Here is a 24,119-nt window from a genome sequence, read left to right as displayed (position 1 = left end):
CCCACCACCCTGGGCTCCTACTCCATCGTTCCCACCTAAGGCTTCATGGGCTTCCATGAGGACCCCCTCCCTCCACCGCCCCACTTAAAGAAAACCCTGGGCTCTCACTCGGGGGAATTGGAAGTCCAGGTGACTGCCCGTCACAGCCTGTGATGACGGTCCCCTGACTCTACACCCCGCACCAGGGGCTTCCACCCTGGTAACTCTGAGGGGCTATGCAGCCTGTGAGACCACCGCACACTTGAGGCCTTTGGGCCTGGGGTGGCCACACATCACGAGAAGCTGAACACTGAGCTTCCTACAGGCACCTCCTGATGCTTAAGCCTCATCGACGTATTCGCATTGCTAAACAAAATCACCGGTTCCCGCGTCAAAAAAACACCCAGCTACGTGGCCCCAGAGCTGGAGGCCTCTGCTGAGCCCCCCTTGAGCGGCGGCCCTGCTGCCACATGTGACTGCGGCTCTCCTGCCCCTCTGGTGTTCCCACTCCCTGACCCCGCCCCCTTGCCCCACCACCTGACCCCTTGCCAGGACGAAACCCTGAAGCAGAGCTTCCTCATGGCCATCCTCATGCTGGTGGGGGCTGTCAGCCACAACGAGGGTGCCCAAAGCTACGCGCTCTCCCAGGTCTCTGAGCTCTTCGAGTGTCTGATGGTGAGTGCAAGGTCCTGGGGCAGAGGAAGGGCTTCCCGGGACAGAGGGGGCACCTCCCTCAGAGCAGCAACATTCATGAGAGGCACCCACTGGAAAAGGTTGGGCTGATTGGATTTCTAGAGCGTGTACAAGCCCCTCAGGCTTTCACACCTGGAAGCACATCCATGGCCCCCACATGACTTGGTTCCTACAGGGACCCTGAGCTGGCCAGTTACATCCGCTGCACAGCTGATGTGGCTGAGACCCAGAAAGGCCAGCGCCGTCCATTCTGCTAATACTGACCTAGCTCACACCACTAGTTACTAGAGATTCTGGCCTCACAGAACCCCTGGGGTAGTGGAGGAAACACACAAGTGATGGACGATTATATAGTGATAATAAAAATAATAACGGTTCTCATTTACTGAGACCCTGCTGGGACTCAGACACTCTGCTTCTCATGCTTTGCCTCATGTGTAACACAAGGGCAAGAACATCATGTTTTCTGTGAATAAAAGAAGCTCAGAGCAGTTTGGAGACTTGCCCAAGGTCATGCAACTCGTATGGGGGTAGCCAGGATTCAGACGTGACTTGTCTATTCTAAAGTCTATGCTGTAGTTGTCTAAGTGGGGGCCAGGCCACAGAGACCCACCTGGGTAGGTGAGGGTCTACAGCATAATCCTGGGGGTTACAGGGGTGCGGGGCACCAAGGTCTTTAGGCAGGGTTGAGACTTGGTGGCGGAAGTGACATAGGCCCAGGTGTGAGTGACTCAGCCTTCACCTGGGATTTCCAGCTTCTGATGGAGAAGGAGCCCCAGGACACGCTGTGCGCGTCGACTCGCCACCAGGCCATCCACATCACCTCCAGCCTCTGGTAGGCTCCCCAACCCCACACGGGACCTTGCTCAGCATCAAACAGCAGCCTCACAGCTCAGGCTTGGTACCAGCAGGACAGTGAGCGGGGAGAGATCAGACAGCAACACCCTACTGGGCAGGGCTAGGGACCTGAGCCAGTGCAGGCCACAGGAGGTGGGAGGTGGGCAGCTTATGGAGGCCAGAGCCACTGGGGCACAGCCACTCCCCAGAGTGAGCGGACCCACCCAGACACTCAAGGTCAGAGCAGTCATTCATGGTGAGACCCCAGATTCTATGGGCACTTGAAAAGGTGTTTTTTCCTGTTATCAGGTGTAGGACTTGCTATGTACCTGTAAGGTTTACTTTACTGATTGTGGTGTTTAGGTCTTCTACCTCCTCGCTTAATTTGTGTCCATTTGATCTGCCTTGTCCTGAGAATGGTGTGTTAAAGTCTCCTATTGTTAATGTGTTTCTATCTATGTATCCTTCCATCTCCTGTAGTTTTTACTTCATAAGATTTTTACTTCATAAGGTTCATAATGTTATTTGGTGCCCATATTCATAAGTGTTATATCTTCTTTATGAATTGTGACTTTCAGCGTTAAAAAGTGCCCTGCCTTGTCACAGTTAATGCTTTGAGGGCTTGAATTTTCTTAGCAGCATCACTGCCTCTGCTCTCCTATTTTTTCCCATTTGCCCAGTATGGATTTGCCCATGCTTTTATTTTAACCTTTCAGAATCCATTTGCTTTAGGTATCATCCTATATATAGCATAAAGTTTGGTCTTGATCTGTAATCCAAATTGAAACTCTTTTTATTTTAATAGGTGAGTTAAGTCCATTCACATTTATTGATATGACGGCTATGCTGAATCTCAACTCTGTCATCATATTTTGTAATTGCACGTGTTTTATTTGCTGTTTTTTTTTTTCTATGAGATGTGTATTCTTTGAGCTTTAGTAGTCTTTTTAATTTAGGAAGGGTTGTATTTTTGTTCTAGTTGCTATGTTTGTACTCCTAACCTATTTTAATGCCCTTAGTCCCTTGTTTTCTTATTTAACCTTTTAATATCTGGTTTACCCATTTTTATTGACATCCTTAAACTCCCATCCACTGCCCATATAACAACCAGTGAGATTATTCGTCCCTTCTCCTTCTGTTTTCATTTGCACACTTCAAAATTTGCAGTGTAGTCATCCACCTTCCTCCTTACATTTGTTTTTAGTGAGTACACACACTCACCCTAGGTCCCTTTGCCAAAGATTTCTAGTCATCTCTTAGCTTGACAAAGCTCGTCCTCTGAGATTCCTCAAGAAGGTTCATGGATTCAGAACACCCTAGGTTCTTTTATGAAGGGCAGCTAGGCTGGATATAAAGTCCTTGGTTCACACTTTCTTTTATTAAGTTTTTTTATTGTTTGTCTTTTGTTTTGTTTTTGGCCATGCCATGCTCCGTGTGGGATCCTACTTCCCAGACCAGGGATTAAACCCGTGTCCCCTGCATTGGGAGCACAGAGTGTTAACCACTGGACTGCCAGGGAAGTCTCTAAGTATTTTTTTAATGCTGCTCAATTGTTGCCTTGCTTTGTTTTTGAAAAGTCTGATAAAAAAAAAAAATTTTTTTTTTGCCTTTGTAAGTTATTTGATCTTTTTGTCTGGAGACCTTGGAACTTTTTTCTTTATCTTTGAAATATAACAATTTTACTAAGAAATGTCTCAGACTTGATCATTCTGTGTTAATTTTCCCAGGTACCCGGTGAGTCTTTTGAATATGTAGATTTAAGTCTTTTGTTGTTATTGTTTCTGGAAAGTTCTCTAGGTTGTAATTTTTTTCTTCCAGTTTTATTGAGACATAATTGGACATACAGCCCTGGATAAGTCTAAGGTGTACAGCATAATGATTTGACTTACATAGATCATGAAATGATGACCACAGTAAGTTCAGTGAGCATTCACCATGGCATAGAGATACAAAAGAAAAGAAAAAGAAATTCTTTTCCTTGTGATGAGAACTCAGGATTCGCTCTCTTAACAAGTTTCATATATAACACGCAGCAGTGTTCATTCTATTAATCATGGTGTACATTACATCCCTAGTACTTCTTTATCTTATGACTGAAAGTTTATACCTTTTGACCACCTCCATCTAATTCCCCCTCCCCCAACCCCTACCTCTGGTAGCCACAAATCTGGTCTCTCTTTCTATGAGTTTGTTTGTTTTGAAGTATAATTGACCTGCAACACTGTGTTAGTTCCTGGTACACAACATAGTGATTCTATATTTCTATACATTTCAAAATGATCACCATGATAAGTCTAGTTACCATCTGTCACCACACAAAAATATTACATTATTATTGACTATATTCCCAACGCTGTAGGTTTCATCCCTGTGATTCATTTATTTTGTAACTGGATGTTTGTACCTCTTTATCTCCCTCACCTATTTCTCTCTTGGTTATAGTTTTAAATAGTAGTTCTGTTCCATTGTTGTTTTTCTTCTTCAGAGACTCCAGTAATTCAAATGCTAGTCTTTCCTTGCCTGTCTTCCATTTCTCCTACTTTCTCTGTGACCCTTTTTACGTCTCTTAAATTCATCTTTATTCTCTTGGTGGTCTTTCTACTTTTCCTCAATGCCCCTTTCTAGTTTTCATTTGAGTCTTCTCTCTCTTGAGCACCTTGAATTCTTTTTTTCACTTCTGAATTCAGTCAACTCTCTTTTCCTTTCTTATTAGAGGCTTTTTTTTTTTTGGTCCTTTTTGAATTTATAATTCAAGGTGGTTTTTCATATCTTTAAAGGCTTGCTTGAGTATATTGGCCTGCATGTGGGGTGTTGTCTTACACTTTTATCTGAATCATGGTTGTTTTTCAGGGGAGGAATTTTCTCATTGGATGTGTGCTTTTTTTTGTGGTACGCGGCCCTCTCACTGTTGTGGCCTCTCCCGTTGTGGAGCACAGGCTCCAGACGCGCAGGCTCAGCGGCCATGGCTCACGGGCCCAGCAGCTCCACGGCATGTGGGATCTTCCCAGACTGGGGCACGAACCCGTGTCCACTGCATCGGCAGGCGGACTCTCAACCACTGAGCCACCAGGGAAGCCCTGGATGTGTGCTTTTGTTTTCCAGGGGTTTTTGCAGTAACTCTATGGGTCTATTAATTTTTCTCCTGTTTATATGCAACACTTAGACTGTTTTGTAGAATTTCAAGTTCAATGGCACCCTCTTCTGTCAGTATACCAAAGTCCAGGTAACTTAGCAGATTTTTAGTTTTGGTGGTAGGTGAAAGGATTATGTATCCTCCAGTATGGGGTGTCCTTTTTCTCTTGTAGGACCTTAAATTTTTCCTTTTTGTGCCATTACCTTTCACCAACCAATTTCAAAGGGTACTTCTTTCTTTTTTGCCCTTTTTTTCTCCCCAAAGCTGTGTGTGTTGAATGCCGCCCTTCAAATGAACATTCTTTTCAGTCCCTTTCTTGTGGTCAGTGCTCTGGTTTCGTTGGTGTCTTTCTTCTTTATTGTTTCATATTTTCAGACTTAAGATGGACTTTGTCTTCCTGAAGGTGATTTAGATCAATTCTGAGCCCTGTTGCCAGGTCCTGTCTCCTCCCCTCTCCATAGTTTCTCTCATCCTCCTTTTATCTGCCACAGAGCCTCATGGTGGAACAGGGATGGGGTGGGAGTGTGAGAGACTGCAGGCCGGGGCTGGCAGAGCTCTCTTCTGCTTATACTGTGTTGAAGTCTGGGTGTTCTCTGAGGTCGCATTGTGTGGTTTAATTTTCTCTTCTTCCTGCTGTGTTGTTTTTCAAGGAAATTTTGAGAGGTGGGGCGGGGGGGGTACCCAGGCAGCCACCGTTGTCCTCAGCTGCCCAGGTCTATAGTTCAGTTTTATCTGTATTGGAATTTATACCTTATTTCCTCAGTTCTAAGAAGCACATTTTTCACACATCAAGTGGGAGCACATTTTACATTGATGGTGCCTTACACCTGGACTGATGTAGGGTTCTCAGTCCCCCGGGGGCACTCTCATCCTGAGGCCGCTTCAAGTTTAAAAGTCTCTGCTGGAGCGTGTTTGGTGGGGGGCACAAGGGTGGTGCGATTCAGACCCCAAAGTGGGTTTTGTGGTTTGGATTCTCAGGAGCGCCATCCTCCTTCCCCACAGTGTGCTCAGTGAGCACCGGTTTTCTCGCTGTTCTTTCTGCAAGCCAGGGGTTTTATTTCCTTTTGTTTTGCTTTATCACATTGACACTGTACACACAGCCCTTGGGGTCCAACCTTTTTGGTGGGGCCCCTATTAGACTCCCATCTTGGATACCTTTTCTTTCTTAGTAGTGCGTGAGATAATGGTGGCGTGTCCTAAAATATAAACAGAATGGTGTGATATGAGCCCTTCCAGTATTCTTTCGTTATCTGGCTTTTTCCCTCAACATCTTGTGCTTAAGCCTCCTCCCGATATGTTCCATATAGCTGGAGTTCATTCATTTTGGTGGCTGTGTAGGATCCCATCCTATGAACACCAGGTACCCTTCTTACTATGGATGGACATTTGGGTTTAGGTCTGTGGCTAACGCTGCTGTGAGTTTGGTCATACATGTGCTCTGAGGCACATCTGCATTCAATTTCCATAGTGTAGGCGTGGCACCAACACTAACATATGATGCAAAATGTTTCTAAAGTACTTAAACCACCTGAAGAGTTCCTGTTGCTCTACCTCTTCACGAACACTTAACATCAACTTTCTAGTCAACCATCAAAATTTTAGCCAATCTTGTGGGTAGTATTAATCATATTTCCATGTTAATTTTCACTTTGCTGATTAAATAAGGAGGTTGTACATCTTTTCATGCCCTTTTTGGCCATTGGAACGGCATCTTTGGTGATGCCTGTTCAGGTATCCTGCACATTTTTCTGTTGGGTCATCCCTCTTTTTCTTATCGATTTCTAGGAATTCTTTATGTACAGTAATCTGGATACAAGGTCTCAGCTGATTCTATGTTAAATATCTTCTTCCACTTTGCAGCTTTCCTTTCGCTCCCTTACTAGGTCCTTTGATGAAAAGGAGTTCCAAGTTCCATCATTCATTCTCAGACATTACCTTATGAAAATCCTAGAGTTTGCCTATCTCATTCAGCCCTCCAACCACCCACATCATGGAGGTGCTAATCGGGCTCCAGTTTCTTCTAAACGTCCAGCATCCTTTCTCGAGTTCCCCACCCTGTTCCTGCAGCTCTGGGTGCTTGCTCCCTGCAGTCAAGTGTTGTGTGCTGAGGGACTTCCCTGGTGGCGCAGTGGTTAAGAAGTCGCCTGCCAATGCAGGAGACATGGGTTCGAGCCCTGGTCCGGGAAGATCCCACATGCTGCAGAGCAACTAAGCCCACATGCCACAACTACTGAGCCCACGAGCCACAACTAGAGAAAGCCCGCACGCAGCAACAAAGACCCAATGCAACCAGAGATAAATATAAAATGATAAATACATTTTTTTTAAAAAAAGAGCTGTGTGCTAGGGAGCTGCCTTTGGGCTCTCCCTGCTCGGCACTGCTCTGCTTGTCTGTGCCCAGGCCAACACCCAAGGTTCTCATTCCTACAACTTATATATTAATTCACCTCCCCTGATCCAGAAAGGCCTCCCCCTCCTCCTTCCGCAAGACTGTCTTGGCCATTCTTGGCCCTTTGCATTTCTACATAACTTTTAGAATCGTTGCCCAGCTTCCTCGTTTTCTCTTTTTCCTCTTTCACCCTCGGGCAACTGCTTTTACTGCCCTGGCCCTCAAAGCTGGACTAGGAATAATCCTGGCTTTGTCACACTCGTCCATCACGGCTCTATGCATGGCCTGCTTTAATTTAGTTCTTTACTTAGAGCAAGGATTCTCCTCAGTAATCGAATGCACACTTGTGAAGCTGTCACCCGTACAAAAGCCAGGGCCCTAGTTATGAACTACATCTAAGGACAGGGCTGCCCACCGTCACTGCTTCCATCCCCCTGGCTCATCCACCCTCATTTTTTTGCTTTCTTTTTATATAGTGAGATTGCATCTAAACATATTCTTAAAAACATTTTATTTGTAGTTTCAATAATTTTATATAAAGAGTATCATGCTGCCTGTAGTCTTTGGAGACCTTTTTCCACCACCCTGATATTAATGTAGATTCTTCAATCTTGATTGTCTATTCTAATCCAAATCTAGTAACACCCGTTTTCCTTTTTTTAGTATTGCATTGTATGTCTCTTTCCATTTTTTTAAATAGACTTTTCTTTTTTTGGAGCTGTTTTAGGTTTGCAGAAAAATTAAGCAGAAAGTGCAAAGTTCCATGTACTTCCCTCCCCTGCCAGGCTCCTTTCTTGGTAACATCTTGCCTTAGTGTGGTATGTTTGCTACAATTGATGAGCCAATATTGATATATTATTATTAACTAAAGTCTATAGTTTACATTACAGTTTGCTCTTGGGGGTGTACATGCTAGGGATTTGGACACATGTACAGTGAGTGACAAGCATTCACTATTACAGCATCATACAGGTTAGTTTCACTGCCCCCCAACCCCCTGTGCGCTGCCTATTCATCCCTCCCTCCCACTAAACCCCTGGCAACCACTGACCTTTTGACTGTCTACATGGTTTTCCCTTTTTCAGAATGTCACAGAGCTGGAATCATACCATACGTAGCCTTTTCAGGTTGGCTTCTGTCACTTTCTGACATGCTTTCAGGTTCCTCTGTGTCTTCATGGCAACCACTCTCACTCCTAGGAACTCTTTCTCTGTCTTATTTCTTTTTTTGGGGGAGGGGTGGTGGGGTGAAATGATCACCACAGTAAGTTTAGTTAACAGTCATCATCATTCACAGTTACAGATATTTTGTCCTTGTGGTGAGCTATTCTCTTAGCAAGTTGCAAATATACCACACAGCGTTAACAGCTACGGTCGCGGTGCGCACGTTACGTCCCCGGGACTTAACTTATTTTATACCTGGAAGTCTGTATCTTTTGACCCTCTTCACCATTTCGCTTACCTCTGCCTGCTCACCTCTAGCAACCACCAGCATGTTCTCCGTAGATATGAGCTGAGTCTTTGTTTGTTTGCTTTGGGTTTTGTTTTCATTTTGGATTCCACATGTAAGCAAGATCATGTGGTATTTATCTTCCTCTGTCTGACCTATTCCACTAAACCTAATGCCCTCAAGGTCCATCGATGTTGTCTCAAATGGCAGGATTTCCTTCTTTCTTATGGCTGGATAATATTTCATTATATATATATGCTACATCTTCTTTATGCATTCATGTACTGATGGGCAATGAGGTTGTTTCCATATCTTGGCAATTGTAAATAATGCTGCTATGAATGTGGGGGTGCATGTATCTTTTCAAGTTAGTGTTTTCGCATTTTTCAGATAAATTCCCAGAAGAGGGATTGCTGGATCACGTGGTGGTTCACTTTTTAGTATTTTGATGAATCTTCATACAGTTCTCCCTAATGGCTGCACCAATTTACATTCCCGCCAACAGTGTACAAGGGTTCCCTTTTCTCCACATCCTTCTCAACACTTGTTAGTTCTTGTCGTTTTGACAATAGGTGTGAGATGATGCCTCATTGTGGTTTTGACTTGCACTTTCCTCATGGTGAGTGATGTTGAGCATCTTTTCACATACCTGTTGGCCACCTGTGTGTCTTCCTTAGAAGAATGTCTATTCAGATCCTCTGCCCATTTCTTAATCGGATTGTGTGGGGAGTTTTTGTTTGTTTGTTTTTGCTATTGAGTTGTGTGTGCTTCAAGTATTTTGAATATTAACCCCTTTTCATAAATATGATGTGCAAATCTTCTCTCCTATTCACTCGGTCGCCTTTTCATTTTGTAGATGGTTTCCTTTGCTGTGCAGAAGCGTTTTAGTTTGATGTTGTCTCGCTTTGTTGATTTTTGCTTTTGCTGCCTTTGCTTTCGGCGTCAGATCCAAAAGAATGATTGCCAAGACTGACGTCAAGGAGCTACCGCCTAGGTTTTCTTCTAGGAGTTTTATGGTTTCAGGTCTTATATTCAAGTCTTTAATCCATTTCGAGTTAATTTTTGTGTGTGCTGTAAGATAGAGGTCCAGTTGCATTCTTTCGTACGTGGCTGCCCAGTTTTCCCAGCACCATTTGTTGAAGAGACTGTCCTTTCCCCATTGCATGTTCTTGGCTCCTTTGTTGTAAATCAATTGACCAGGTCTGCGTGGGCTTATTCCTGGGCTGGGAACAGTTTCCTGACTTGGCTCCCGGAGCCCACCCTCACCTGGCTCCTCCCCCACAAGCCCAGCCGCTCCTGCACAGCCTCCTGGCTGCTTCCTCCTGTGCCCCTGGCTTCTTAACGCAGGGGCCACAGGGCTGAGCCTCAGGCCCCATCTTCACTTACACTCCCTGCCCTGGTGGCCACTTCCAGCCCCCTGGTTTAAATATCACCTAAGCCCAGGCGCCTCCCGAATGTTCGCCCTGGCCGGATGCACGGGGATGTCTAATGGGCGTCCACTTGCCACATCCAGGCCACCCCCTGACCCTGCCCTGCACCTGTTCGTCTTGCCAGCTCCTGTGTCAGACGTGGCGATTCATCCTCCAGCTTCAGGCCAAAGCTCTCGGTGTCGCCTTGGCTCTCTTCTCCACCCCTCAGCCCAGCCCCTGGGAAGCCCTGTGGTCCACCTGCCTCCATCTCCCCCAGCCGCCGCCACCACCACCCTAGTTATGACATAACGAGCTCTCACTGCGCGTCCTGGCCCGTTTCCAGCCCCTCCGTCCCAGCAGCCAGAGTGGCCCTTTAAAACTAGGTTGGATCACGTCTCTTCTCCGCTCCAAACATTCCAGTGGCCCCCATGTCAAAACCTTTATGGCACCCAACAAGTCGTGACGCTGCCCCACGACCTCACTGTCCTCCTGCCCTCCGCTGCTCAGGCCACGCCGACCACACTGGCCCTGAACACACCACGCAGGCCACCATCTCAGAGCTGCAGCCTCTCCCATTGCTCTCAGGTCTCCGCAGGCACCCCCCTTCTTAGCGGAGGCCTCCCGACTGCCCTGCTTACAGTCGAGGACACCCAGATGCGTCCTCCTGCCGTGCCCCCTCCTGCCGTGCCCCCTCCCGCCCTGCTTTACGCACGTGGGGTAGTGTCTGACGCACCATTGTTTGCTGCCCAAGTCAAACCCTAGGGGTGTCACGCCCAGGATTTTTACTGATTCTGTCTCTGCCCAGTACCCTGGGACATTGCCTGACTGTGACGGTGCCCAGTACAGAGGTGCCAACTGAGTGACAGACACCCACAGGGAGTAGAATAGAAGCCTTGGCCCTCTGTGCACCCTCGCTCCTGGGGAGCCGTCTCACCTAAGCCCCTCGAGGCAGCTTTGCCCTCGAGAGGTGAAGTGACTTGGCCAAGGTCACCCAGCCAGCACGGGGCAGAGCAGGGATTTGAGTCCAGGCCCTTCTCACTGCAAAGATGCCACTTCAGGTGGGTGGTGACCTCACTCTGGAATCTCCCAGAGTCCTCTGAGCCCACTCAGCCAGGGTCAGATGGGACTGGTGTGGCCTCCCCAGTGCTCAAGGGCAGCCCCCCTGGGGTGTCTCTGAAAGCTGGGGGTTGCAGCTCATCAAACCCCCCAACTATGCCCTCCCCGCCCACACCCCATCATTCCAGGGTCCCTCCTGCCCCTCCAGCCCCTTCCACCCAGCACTCAGGCCCAAAGACACCTAGCAAAGAAAACAAGAGGGCCGTCATGGTCACTGACACTGGAGAGCCCCGGTGCCCCCTGCCTCCCCCAGTCTTGCAGGGCCGTGCTTCCCCCCGACCAGGCAGAAAGGCCATGGGACTAGGCAGGCCTCACCTGCACCATCTCCCCGTTACGAGGCAGGGCCCTGATCAGAGCACATCCTGTCTCCAGTCCTCAGTTTCCTCATGTGCAAAATGGGCACAAGGACACTGAAAAGCTCTGCACACACCAGTGATGGCCCCTAAGTTGACCCAGGTTGGTGCCAGGGGAGCTGGACCCCAGGAAACCCAGGCTTAGGAGGAAGCAGCCACGGCAGGCTTCCAGGAGGAAGTGACTGTAGGGCGAGCCCTAAAGGCTGAGCGGGAATAGGCCAGGTGAGGAGGCCAGAGGCAGGAGAGGAGGCTTCCTCTGAGCCACACAGAATGTCTGTGCATTGCTGAGCTAGAGCCCATAGGACGGCAGGGATGCCTGCCCAGCCACCACTCGGCCCCGCAGGCAGACGCCCTCCGGGTTCCCTTGCACAGGGCGCCGGACCCTGGCACGTTTTCGCTCTGATGCGCTGGACCGTTGTCAGCCTCCCCCCACCCCCTCCTGACCAGTGTGGACTGGCCCCTGTGGGAGGGTCGTGGCCCGGGCCGGCGGACTTGCCTTCCTCTGCACTGCGGCGTATCTGGAGAAATCCATTAAGCGAGCCTTGAAACGCCGCGGGGCGACCTCTTTTCATTTGTTGGTATTATGATGAGCTTCACACAAGCTGTCAGCTTTAACAGCTCTCCCCAAGACACTCACTGAAAAAAACTGTCACTTCTCTCATATTGCTTCTGAATTCGAATGTGCACCAAGTTCCTTTTTTATTCAAATCAACCATGCAAAATGCATGCATCTTCCCTAATAAGCTGTTAAAGAGTTCTCCTTCCAGAAACAGGAGGGTTAGGAGAAAGCTATGATGAACTGCCCGGTCCATCAGCTTCCCTCCGCCGCCCCATGAGGTCCAGCCTCCCCTTCTCCCCCTTACCACCCCCCCACTGCCCTCCACCCCTAAGTCAGGTCAGACCCCGCCTGTGCTCAGAACCCTCCCTGCTTCCTCCCCCTTTAACTCTGAGAAGGGCCCAACCCTTCCAGTGGCCCACTGGTCCTTCCTCATCTGGGTGCCTGTCTCCTCCAGGACCTCAGTTCCTGCCACAAGCCCCTACCATCCATGCACACCCTCTGCTCCAGCCTCAGCATCTTCCTGCCGTTTCTCAAACCCAGCACACTCCTGCCTCAGGACCTTTGCAGCTGCTGCGCCCTCTTCCTGGGGTGCTCTTCCCCCAGTAGCCTCACCTCCTGTGGTCTCTCAACCATCTTCTCTAAAACAGCAGCCCTCCTCCCTCCCTGCTGTGTTCTCCCCCAGCCCATCCCAGCTACAGCTGTCATCTGTGCCCCATATAATGGGGGCTCCGGGGAGCAGGGACATATGTCTGTCTCACACAGGGCTCCCCCAGAGAACAGGATGGCTGTCACCTCGCGGGGAGCACCAGGGGGCCTTCTGCTCAGGCTCAGCTGTGTCAAGATGCTCCAGCAGCCTCAGCCCTCCCCCCTCCCACCTCGCAGGTCCTGGCTTTTCTCTGGGCGGGTCCTCCCGGAAGAGAAGGGCGAGGCCCCAGCAACCACAGGACAGACTCCCATCCTGGGCATGTCTATTGGCTCTAATTGGCCCAGCTTAGTTCACAGGCCCACCCCTGAAACAACTGCCTTGGCCAGGGGCATGTGGGGCTCTGACTGACCAGGTCTGTCTCCCACACCTTCCCTGGAGCTGGGATGGGACTGGGCCCCTTGCCCAGAGGACAACGGCAATGCGGATACCACCCCAAGGGGCCCGAGAGCACAGCAGGCCAATCGGCAGTGATGTCCGCCAGCCATCAAGGACAGCGACGAGGTCAGCAGCCGCTCCCGGGCCTCAGAGGGCAGCACCGCCCAGGCGCGTCACTGTGGCCCCAGGTCTGACACTAGGTGGATGTGGTGGTACCGACAAGGGGGACGGGGGCCGAAGAGGAATCTGGGCACTCACTACCGAGAGGCCCACTGTCTTGTGGGTGCCCCCGGCAGCATGAGGGTGGCACGGGACACCTGTGGCAGCCACGCAAGTCTCAAGGCAGAGTCAGACCAGTCCTGGGCCTCTGAGGTTCCTGACGTCCTGCTAAGCTGTGCCGGCCCCTGGAAGCAACAGGTGAGGGTCTGGCAGGGCTTCCTGCCACGCAAGGAGCAAGCGTGGACGGCCCTGCCTTGGGACTCTCCCTTTCCTTTGCATCTCTGATGAACAAAACCCCTTCTTTTAGAGACGTTTCCTGCTTTGGTTGGTTCTCAGCAAGGTCCTGCTCCAGGCAATGTCCACCCTGCCCCACAAAGGACTTCTCATTCCTCTTGTTTCATCCATTATGGGCTGAATCTCTTTAACTCTAATGGGACATCTCATTTCTCTTCATTTCAAAGACACTCCCTTCATCCACTTATAGGTATAATCCAACATATTTTCCTTCTTGCCCTGGCTGCCAGGAAGCTCACATAAAATTAATGTTCAGTCATCTCTCACTGTGGCACGGGGGTGCTTCCTTTTGTTTCTCACTTCCTGATTAGTCCTCTTTTCGACTTAAAGCTTTAAGTTTAATTTAAAGCTCTTTTATTTAAAACACTGTTCGTAGTCCTGGGTTTTGGCAGTCGACAAGGAACAAATAAGCAGTTAATAATGATATGCTGTTTGGGGCCTGGATCTGAGATCTAAGATCTCCTCCTAACCCCACTGTGAGCACTCTGAGCTGGTCTCTCCATCTCATGGTCTTGGTTTCTTCTTCTGTGCGATGGGGTTGGTCCCTCCCCAGGTGTTGTGCGGGTCAGGCGCCGCAGAGGACTGGGTAGCCTCTATGCTAGGGTGACCCTATGCAAGTGACCAACACTTGGGGCCTCAGTTAAGGGTTAGATCATGACCCCAGCCCAAACGTCTTCTGTTCGATTTGCCCAGTTGGGGTGCCGTGGTCTCAGGCCCAAGGACCTCCTGATTCCTCGGACCCATGGGGGTTGTGACTTCCCAGGGGTTGAGCAGGGATTCCTGAGCAGGAAGGGACAGACGGGAAGGTTGGTGCTCTGCCCCGGTCTGGAGTCCCCACGGCCCTGCTCGGACCTGCCTCCTTCCCTGGCCCCTGGCCTCAGCCTCGGTCCCCCTCCCACTCTGTGCTCCCCACAGCTCTTGGTCGGAAAGAGGAGAGAAAGGACTAACGGCTTATGTATTATTTGGCCCACACTTGCTAAGCGTCCTGTGTGTCCTGCTCTCGTTATTTAATGAATACGGATGGCGTTTGCCATGTCACAGACCGTGCTCAGTCACCAGAGAGCCATGCCTGCACTCAGGAGCTCAGCCCCGTGGAAATGCAGGTGGGGTCAAGTGACAGCCCGGTGATGCATGACACACCCTGGAGAGTGCCCTGAAGGAGAGGCACAGCCTCTGCAAAGGATGACCTTGGGGGGCGCCCCCTGCATGTGGCTCCCTGAGGACCCGGCCTCTGAGGACAGACCTGAATGATGGTTAGAGCTCGCTGGGTGGGGAAAGGAGGGCAGAGAGCCTTCCAGGCAGGGGTACCCCAAAGAAGAAGGGACAGGAAGGAGGTGACCCCACGGCTCAGCCCCAGAGCAGTGGGGAGCCACAGGGGGCTCCGTGCCGCGGAAATGACAGTATCCGGTCGGCACTGGGGCGACGTACAAAGATGAGAAGACAGAGCCGCCTCCTGCAGCTCACGTCAGATGGGGGGACACCAGGAGGGAAGGAAAGGGCCACGCTCCATCTCCTCATCCCCCCGGGACAACAGCGGTCCGTGTCCCGTGGCACTGGTGCACAGGAAGTCCTAGCCCTGTGTGAACCCCGCAGGCTCCCTGCACCCCTGCAGCCCGCCCTCCCTCACCTTCAGAGTCGCTCTGCGCCAGGCATCCCTGGGGCGAGGCTGAAGGAGAGCACGACTTCACCCCAGGAGGAAGGGAGGGGCGTCCTGCATGGCCGGGCTCGGACCCGAGCGCCTCCGTCTTCTGTCGGTCAAGGAGCTGCATGGATTTCAGGCAACAAGAGTCCCTGTGCATTGCCCGGGGTCCTGGGCTGGGGATGGCCTTAGGCTTTAGGGCCCCACAAGTGATGCTATTCACCCCGAGAGTCAGCAAGGGAGTCCCAAGAATGCCCAAATCAGCCAAACGCCATCTTTCCAGAAGCCCTGCTGTGGTGCAGGGACACAGCGACCGTGAGAGGAGATGCCCAACGTGCCCCAGGACCAGAAGCTTCCGAGAGTCAACACAGAGCAGACGAAATGCCAGTGTGCCCGGAGTCGCCTTCTCCTGCAACCGGCATCACTCTGGATGAGACCAATGACCCGGAAAACGCAGCCTCTTTTTAGCGGCACAGCTTGGGGGCAAGATGACAGGCCAGCTGACATTTGAGTTGGCCCCACTGGGGACTTTCACAGAGGGCATTTCATCCCTTCACATCTGGATTTGCAAATCTGATCAGAGCTGTGCCTGGTCCAAGCTGACAGCCTCGCTCTGGGGGCACTTACACGTCCAGGTGACACCACCAGGCGCGGGGTGGCTAGGCAGGGAGACGGGCCACCGAGCTATTCCCGGGCCCTCCGCCCGTGCACTGCCTGCAGGGCCCGGGGCAGCCCAGAGCCCATGGCTCGACACCACTGTGCAGGTCTGGAGCCCGCGGCCTAGCCGCACTTTGCTTCTGCGGCCCCTGGCCAGGCTGTGTGACCCGGACGGGGCACGGGCAGCACGGTCCCTGACCCGCACCCCGTCCCGCCGTGCTCCGGGTCCAGCTCTTTCTTGAGTCCACGCAACCATGCGGCCGGTGGACCTGGTTTCCCCGCATCCTCGGGAGCTGCAGGTGGACCCTCCTCCGGGCCCCCGTGACACACACCCCCACTGTCCTCCTCCCGTGCCGGGACCCCTCTGCATTCTCAGCTCCACTTTTAAACGGCAGTGTCCATCGAGGCTCTGCTGGGGCCCCCTCCACCCTGCAACTGGGGAAACCACCTGTCCCCGGTGTCCCCTAGCTCTCTCTCTGCAGCCCTGTCCCCTCAGCCCCAGCCCTGGAAAGCCAGCTGTGGGCACCTCACACTGACCATGTGCCAAACCTGTCTCGAGCTTCCCCCTGGACCCGCCCCTCCCAGGAGGCCCCCTCCAGTCTCCGGCTCCGCCACCGGGCGCACACCATCCCACGCCCCGACATCTCTGTTGAAGGAGGCCGGGAACGAGCTGCCCCCGGGAGGCCCCAGTGCTGCCGGGCCCTGAGTGCAGACGGGAACCACAAGGCACCTTTCCACCTGCGATGGCTGGGCACCCTCCCCAAGGGCGAGGCTGGCTGGGGACCCCTCTGCGCTGCCGCAGCACGTCGCTGGAGGCGCTGAAGAGCCTGCTGCCCGCCACCGGGCACTGGCAGGACTTCGCCCACCTGGAGCTGCAGGGAGCCTGGGACTCTTCGCCACCACCCACACCGACCCGCAGGGCATGGGCCTCCTCGCCAGGTAGGGGCAGGGTGGGGCCAGGGGAAGGGGACTGCCCGGGTCACCCCTGCCCAGAAGGCTAGGCTGTGGACTTCCGTACCTCCAGGGCCTGCCTGCGAGCACAGCCCCACGGACTCACGCGTGCGCACGCAGGGCACGGAAAGCACGGGCGCCCCGCCCGCCTCTCACGCGCACACGCTGGAAGCCTAGGATGCAGGCGTCTTCCCCCGGCCCCTTCCGCGGCCTGAGGCCTCCTAGGGGACAAGGGCCAAGTCTGCTCCCCTGTCCATCCCATGCTCAGCCCGGGCCTGGCAGCCAGTGGGCGGCCAGTGGGTGCAAAGGGAGCAGGAAACGGTCGAAGAGAGATGTGCCCACCCACGCTCAGCAACACCTCTGGCCGCCTGGCCCCTGGGTTGGGGTGTGTGGGGAGGGGGACACGGGGCTGTGTCCGCAAGCCCAAGCCCTGCCCCTGCCCTTCGCCTGTGCCCAGGGCCATGGTGCAGAGCCGCTGCAAGCAAGTCGCGGCGCTGATCACCCAGCTGCTACCCAGCCTGCAGAGCCAGGAGCAGCGGGGGAGGAAGGCAGCCATCGTCCTCCTCACGGGGACCTGCGTGCGGCGAGGGGAGCCCCTCAGAGACAGCCTGAGCCCCTCGTCCGGCTGCCTCAGCCGCCGCCAGAACCACACCAGGACCTCACCTACCCGACAAACCCCTCACACCCCTCCTTCCCGCTTCCAGCTCCTTGGGGCCCACGGTCGGGGGCTTCTGGCTGGGTCCGCACCTCCCAGCGCCCCCTCAGCCTGCAGCCTGGGGGGACTGTCTTTCCACGCACCCTGCTCCCTGACGACTCGAGGTCCCACCCCTGGGACCGTGAAGCCAAAAGGGCAGTGAAAGAGTAGAAGGAGACCCCAATCAAAGCCTGTGCTTCTCCCACCCCACCCCGCTCGAGGAAGGTCTGGGCCTCCCTCCACGGGGCTTTGTCCCCAAGGGCCCCACGAGCCAGGCTGCTGATGTACGCTGCTCCCAGCCTCACTGTGTGACCTCAGACAAGGACCTTTCCCCCTCTGGGCCTCAGTCTCCCCAGCTATACATTGAAGAATCGAACCAGCTTGGAGGTGGGTTTCAAATACCCATTAACCAAGATACCCGGAAGGAGCAGGTCAGCGCCCCTCTCCAAACCGCCTGCCAGGCCCTGGTCCTACAGCCCTGCTCCCAGACACAGATGAAGGCCCCTAGGAGAGGATGCCAGGACTGACCCGCCTGCCCCGGGGGCCACCCAGTTCCTCTACAGCCCTGCCCTGCTGGAGGTGCTCCCCAAACAGGCCGCCCTGACCATGCTGGCCCAAAGCCTCAGGGACCCCAGCCCTGAGGTCTGCGTGCGGAGCCTGTAGGTCCTGGGAAACATCCTCTTCCACCCAGAGAAGGTAAGAGGGTGAGGGGAGCCGTGGCTGGAGCAACCCCCAGAGCGGCCAGGTGTGCGGGGTGCAGACAAGGTCCCCTGGGTTGGAATCCCGGCTCTAGGGACACAAAATCACCTTTCTGGGGCTCGGTTTCCTCACTTGCAGAATGGCGCTGGTGACGGCCTCTTGGCGGGGCCGCGGGAGGGGTGCAGCGTCTACTCCCGAAGGACGCTGCCTCCACCACACCCGGGAATAGGCGGACGCTCCTGCAGACCTCCAAGCACCTAGGAGGAGCCCCCCACGTGGCACCCCAAGGCTGGCCCGCAGACAGGAGCCTCCCCTGAGAATCGTATGGGCAGGTACCCCCGGTCATTGCAGACTCAGCCTCACTCCCTCCCGATTGCCCCCATCACCGTGCAACCCACATCCCATAATGAATGAACAGCTGGAACATCACCAAAGAAGCAGAAGGAAAGGCCCGCAATGCTGCCTTAGGGGGTCTGGCCGTTCCACCTACAGCCCCCCAGCTCATCCACCTACCTGCCCACTCATCCATTCATAAAGTCAGCCATTCATCCCTCCATCCCTCCATCCATCCATCCATCCACCCACTCATCCATCCACCCATCCACTTGTTCCTTGGGTCCTTCGTTTATGAGTCATTCTTTTATTATTTCTTTCATTCATTCATTTCACTCAATCAGTTATTCACGTTTGCTTTGTCACTCATTCATTCATTCTGTCAGTGGTCAGCCATCCAGACACCTGTCCCCAGGTGTTCTCCCAGACAGGCAATCAGTAGGAAGTGTCCATGTGCTTCCTCTCTACCCCGCACTGAGTGTAGACCTGCAGGAACAGAGAAGACAGAGCAGAGGGGGCTACCAGACCAGGACGGCCAGGGCTAGGGAGGGCGGATGGTTCCAGAGGGGGCGTGCAGCCACAGCAGGGGGAGACAACACACCCTGAGCCCCTCGGCCAAGGAGACCTGCTTCTGTGGGGACACGTTGAACGGGGCAGGGATGGAGTGGGCCTCAGGGCTGAGGGAGGGGCTGCAGTCGCTGCCCTAGACGCCAGAGAGGCCCCCTCCGCTGGGGCCCATGAGAACAAATGGCCCCGCAGGACTGTCCACTTCTGTCTACCGTCAAACACAAATCGCACTAACTGGGTGCCGGTGTGTGCACTGGGAGACCGGAGAGTAGCTACCCGCAAAAGACACAAACCGGCCGCTTACACACTGTAGAAGTGCATTTCTCTCCCGCCGCTGTGGCTGTCCTGCTCTGCACTCCCCAGGGGAGCAGGCTCCTCGTTTGCTGTGCTCCATTCTGGGTGCTGCCCTCCTCTGCAGGGCCTGGGCGGCCACCACCATGCCCACTCCAGCCAGCAGGCACACCCTGCCCCTTGAGGCGCGACCTGCAAGTTGATCACTCACTCCTGCTCCAGTGGTCACGCGAGGAGGCCAGGGAAGTCCACCCCTGCCACAAAGGGGTCCTCTTACCAGGGAACAAGGGGCCAGCTCGGCAGGCGGAAGGAGGGCCCCCTCCACCAATCCCACTGCTCCCCTCGGGGGAGGGGATCCAGACAACTAGGTTAAAAACTACTCGACAGTCACGGGACAATCACATGGAAAATCTGCGTGCTGCTTTCAGGACCGGCCCCCAGCCATGTTCGTCCTTGTTAGAAATTCTATTTTGCTTTTAGAAGATGCTACCAATGTCATGCCTACATATTAATGAAATAATTCAACTGAAAACGCTGCAAATGTGGCCATCGAAGGAAGGCAGACACGCTCCAGTTAGCATGCCTCCCACCCACAGCCGACCTGAAACCATTCCCGTTCAGGTCACCTGTGACCTCCCCACAGTGGACCCGTCAGCACACGTGACTGGGTGACCTTCCGTCCGCTTGGCCCCAGGACCCCTCCCTCACTTGGTTTTCCTCCCACGTCGAAGGTGGTGTCTTGTCATCTTCACCGGTTCTTCCTCCTGTTCTTGGACCCCTTCCCGCCGTTCTCCTTGGTCTACACTTGCTCCCTTGGTGGTATCCTCCAATCTTTATGTACCGCCTATAGGCCAATTGCTCCCAAACCTGTATCCCAAACGCGGACCTGAACTCCAGCCTCGACCCTCAAACTGCTTGGATTCTAGCAGCATCTCAAACTCAACCTGTGCACAACGGACCCCTCACCCTAAACAGGCTCCTCCTGCAGCCCCCATCTCAGGTGATGGGGGCTCCACCCGTCCAGTTGCTCCAGCCCCAAACAGTAAGGTCGTTCAGCCAATCAACAAACCCCACAAACACCCAGGCGTGCTCCTGCCTCAGGGCCTTTGCACTTGCTGCTCCTTCTGCTGGAAAGCTCTTCCAGCACCTCTTTGTAAGAATTTGCTCAGCTGTCACCTTCTCAGTAACAAATGCTCTGATCCTACTTAAAATTAAAACTTTAGGGACTTCCCTGGTGGTCCATTGGTTAAGAATCCGCTTTTCAATACGATCTCTGGTCGGGGATCTAAGATCCCACATGCTGTGCAGCACAGCCAAAAAATAAATAAACAAACAAACAAATACATAATTAATTAAATAATTTTTTAAAAATCTTCGTAACCACCACCTCTGCTGGTACCTCCACCCCAGTCGGTCCCACCCCTGCCCTACTGTATCATACCACTCGTCATTGACTGACACACGCCATGTTGTGTGTTTAACTTTGGGTCCTTCCCGTTAGAATCCATTCTGCCCGTCCAGTCCACTGCCAGACCTGGGTCCCAGCACCCTGGCTGCACCCAGTTGGTGCTCAGAAAGTGTTTGTCACTGAAATGAATTTAATACTGTAAAACTAAACACAGCTGAGGAAGCCAATGAAGTTGCCTAAAACTTGCTTAAAGGTGGTAAAATCAGCCTAGTTTGCACAAGTCATCGATAAGGGGCTTGATGGCGGGAAACATCCATTTGCTGACATGTCCCTTTCTGACATGTCCATCCAGACAATTCATGAGCACCCTGCACACAAGAGGAGCAGAAAGAATTGGCTGAAAATGAACTTAGCTTTTTCTTTTGAAGTAACGTAAACATGGGAAATGGTCATTGCAACATAGAAGCCACCACTGGTGCACCCAGCTCCCCAGGATGTGAGTCGCCAGCGACCTCAGTGTGTGCCCACCTGACCAAATTTGTCTCCTCCAGCCCCCCAGGCCCTCTCTGACCCATGGGGAGGCCAGGAATGGGGGTAAAGGCAGGGTGGGACGGAGGAAGGGAAGGGTGGTCTCCAGGACTTGGTGGGGGCCCTCTGGCCAGCACGGAGCCAGACAGGAAGGACCTGGGAGCCAACTAGCCCGGGGCTAATGCTCCCCTAACCCCAGGAGGACCCCCAGTGGCTCAGAGAGGAGAAGCCTGTCCGCAGTCTGTCCACAGCTCCCAGAGGACAGACCAGGGCTCGGAGCTCATTTCCCTCATGCGCAGAGCCAGGGCGGGATCCAGCAGGGTGCAGGGAACTGCAGGTGCCCAGGCCTGGATGGGGGTCTGGGAAGGGCAGAGTCTGTGTTGGCTCTGGGTCTACCCGGCAGGGCTGGGGTGCGGGGTGTGTGCAGAGGCAGGGGTCCCACTGCCCACTGTCCCCACCTCCCCGAGGGACGCCTGCTCCGTGGACTGCTGCCGCCCTTCCTCGACGGGCTTCTTCCACAGCAGCGAGCCGGTGGTGGTGCGCGTCATGGGCACCGTGACGGACGTGCTGCACCGCCTGGGCGCACACAGCACAAAGGCCCAGAGCCTTGGCATCGCCATCAACGCACACTCCTTCTCCAACGACGTGAGTGTGCCCAGGGAGGGGCGAGTGCCCCCATCTCGTGCCCTTCCTGTGCCTCTCCCGCTCCCTTCCTCGAAGGCGGGGAGGACCCCAGGCCACGGTCCAGCTGGGGCAGGGAGGTGGAGGTCCAGGGCAGCTCCCTGGGTGTGCACCGGCGCAGGTGGACCAGCCGGGAGGCCACCAGGTGGCGCTCGCCCCTCTCCATGGGGCTGAACTAGCGCCGACATCCAGTCTCTCCAACCCCACCTGTCTTCACCTTCCTGACCTGTCAGCACGTTTGCAATGGCAGATTTTCCTTCACTGGGAAATTAGAGGGATAAGCCCCGCCCCCCCAGCTGCATTCATGACACTCGGGTTGTCAGGATGTGATTGTGAGCATGAGAGAGAAACGATTTCAGGTCCCTGAGGATGGCCTGTGACCCTCCCCAGGAGCCCTGTCCCTGAGAGCCCTGAGCCCAGGTGAAAGGGTCCCGCTGAGGGGACTGAGCCCCGTCCCCACCACGGAGCGGAGGGTCAGGAGCCCCAGGCAGGTCTGGCTCTGGCCCTGAGCCTCTGCCTTGCAGGAGCGGGATGGAGTCCAGGCAGCGGCCATGGCACTGTTCGGGGAGCTGGTGGCGTCAATGACAGGCAGAAAGCTAAGTGGCCTGAGAACCCAGGTGCACCAGAGCATGGTGGCCCTGCTCCTGCACCTGAAGGACAGCTGCTGGGCCGTCGTCACAGTCAGTGCCTCCCGATGGGCCTTCACCTTGGCGGGGCTGGGGGCCCACGGGTAGCAGGGGGCAGGGGACTGGGGGTCTGTAGATGGCAGGGGGTGCTCCCTGGGGCAACAGGTTTGGCCCCCTCCTTGGTTTCCCTGCCCCTCCCCATGTGCACACACGTGCACTCACACACACGTGCAAACACGTGGCCGTGCCGTCTGTGGTCAGGATGCTGTCTGTCCTGCTCACTGCTGTGTCCCCGGCGCCTGGCCTGCAGTCGGGGCTCAGGTTGTTCGTTGAACTTGCTGAGATATGGGCTGAGCCCTACTGTGTGCCAGCCCGTGCCCCACGCCAGGCCACTAAGACGCAGCTTGGCCTTCCTGGAGCTCCCAGAGGCCAGGGAGATGGACAATAGCGGCCAGTGTCCCAGCCAATAGGGGCTGAGCGGGGCCTGGTGCCACGGCCAGGGAGGTGGGCGGGCTGAGTGCAGCCTCACAGGCAGCGGGAAGGAGCCGAGGAGGGGCCGCGCCCACGCTGCGGCTTCCTCAGACCCTACCCCAGCCCGGGCCCTCCCCTGCGGTCCCCCCAGCAGGCCAAGCTCGTCTTCCACCGCGGTGCGGCTGCGGCACGCCCTCTCCTGCATGCTGGCCTGGGGGCGAGCCTCGGCGCCAGCCACTTCCTCTGGAGCTGCCTGGTTCAGGGCCGCAGCGGGGGATGGGAGGGGAGGGGGGCCAGGAGCCGGGCTCCCCGGGGCTGGGGCTCCGGTCCATGCTCTGCGGGCCCAGCCCTCTGGCCCCAGCGAGTGACAGGCGTGCTCCCCAGATGAGCCGCAGCCAGGAGGGGCTCAGCACCCCCTTGGCACAGGCCCTCGGCTGCCTGCACAGCCGCCGTCGGCACATCGAGACCTGGGCAGCGCTCTTCGTGGGTGAGCGGGGCCGGGCTCGCGGACCCCCGGGCCTGCCCCGCCTGAGCGCCCTGAGCTCACCCGCCCGCCCGGCGCCTGCGTCGCCACTGCAGCTGGAGCTCGAGGGCCACTGGCAAGAGGAAAGGCGGCGAGGGGGCGAGGCCTCAGAGGGTCAGGAGCAGGTCCGAGCCCCTTCCACCGGCCAGCGTGCTCCTGGCTGTCACACAGCTTATACCATCTGCCACCACCCCCAGGCCGTGTCCCAGATGGTCACGCGGGGCTGAGAGGGGGTGGGGAAGGGGAGCACCCAGGCCCGGAAGGCCCAGGAGGTGGGGTCTGGGTGCCAACCTGCCCCCCGCACCCCAGGTGGGAACGAGGGCACTGCCCTGTCAGGGCGGGGCTGTGGGCAGACGGACCGCAGGGGGCACCTCTGACTTCTCCCTCCTCTCCTGGAGCTTCTGAGGATCTTAAGAATGACCCAGAGCCCAGCATCCAAGAACCTGCCACCAGGCAGTCCTCCTTCCTTCAGCAGGTGGCAGCCGGAGCGCGCTGACGTCCAGCCGTCCTCCCTCACCTTCCTGCTCACCCACCCCCAGC

General features: G+C 54.7%; 1 protein-coding gene across 1 annotated transcript in view; it reads left to right on the top strand.

The window, feature by feature from the left end:
- LOC117308654 (maestro heat-like repeat family member 5) overlaps window positions 1-24,075 on the top strand; it is a 30,435-nt gene extending 6,360 nt beyond the window's left edge. The window contains 11 exon segments of the mRNA XM_073794255.1: window positions 532-654; window positions 1,428-1,507; window positions 16,610-16,692; window positions 16,695-16,746; window positions 17,216-17,336; window positions 18,005-18,148; window positions 21,746-21,784; window positions 21,786-21,923; window positions 22,484-22,639; window positions 23,441-23,693; window positions 23,978-24,075. Coding sequence (XP_073650356.1) covers window positions 532-654; window positions 1,428-1,507; window positions 16,610-16,692; window positions 16,695-16,746; window positions 17,216-17,336; window positions 18,005-18,148; window positions 21,746-21,784; window positions 21,786-21,923; window positions 22,484-22,639; window positions 23,441-23,693; window positions 23,978-24,075 — 1,287 coding nt within the window.
- The last annotated feature ends 44 nt before the right edge of the window (window positions 24,076-24,119 follow it).

This window comes from Tursiops truncatus, chromosome 17, assembly GCF_011762595.2.
Source record: "Tursiops truncatus isolate mTurTru1 chromosome 17, mTurTru1.mat.Y, whole genome shotgun sequence".
Classification (NCBI taxonomy): Eukaryota; Metazoa; Chordata; class Mammalia; order Artiodactyla; family Delphinidae; genus Tursiops; species Tursiops truncatus.
The sequence above is the reverse complement of the archived record's forward strand: the minus strand, read 5'-3'. Positions and strand labels throughout refer to the sequence as shown.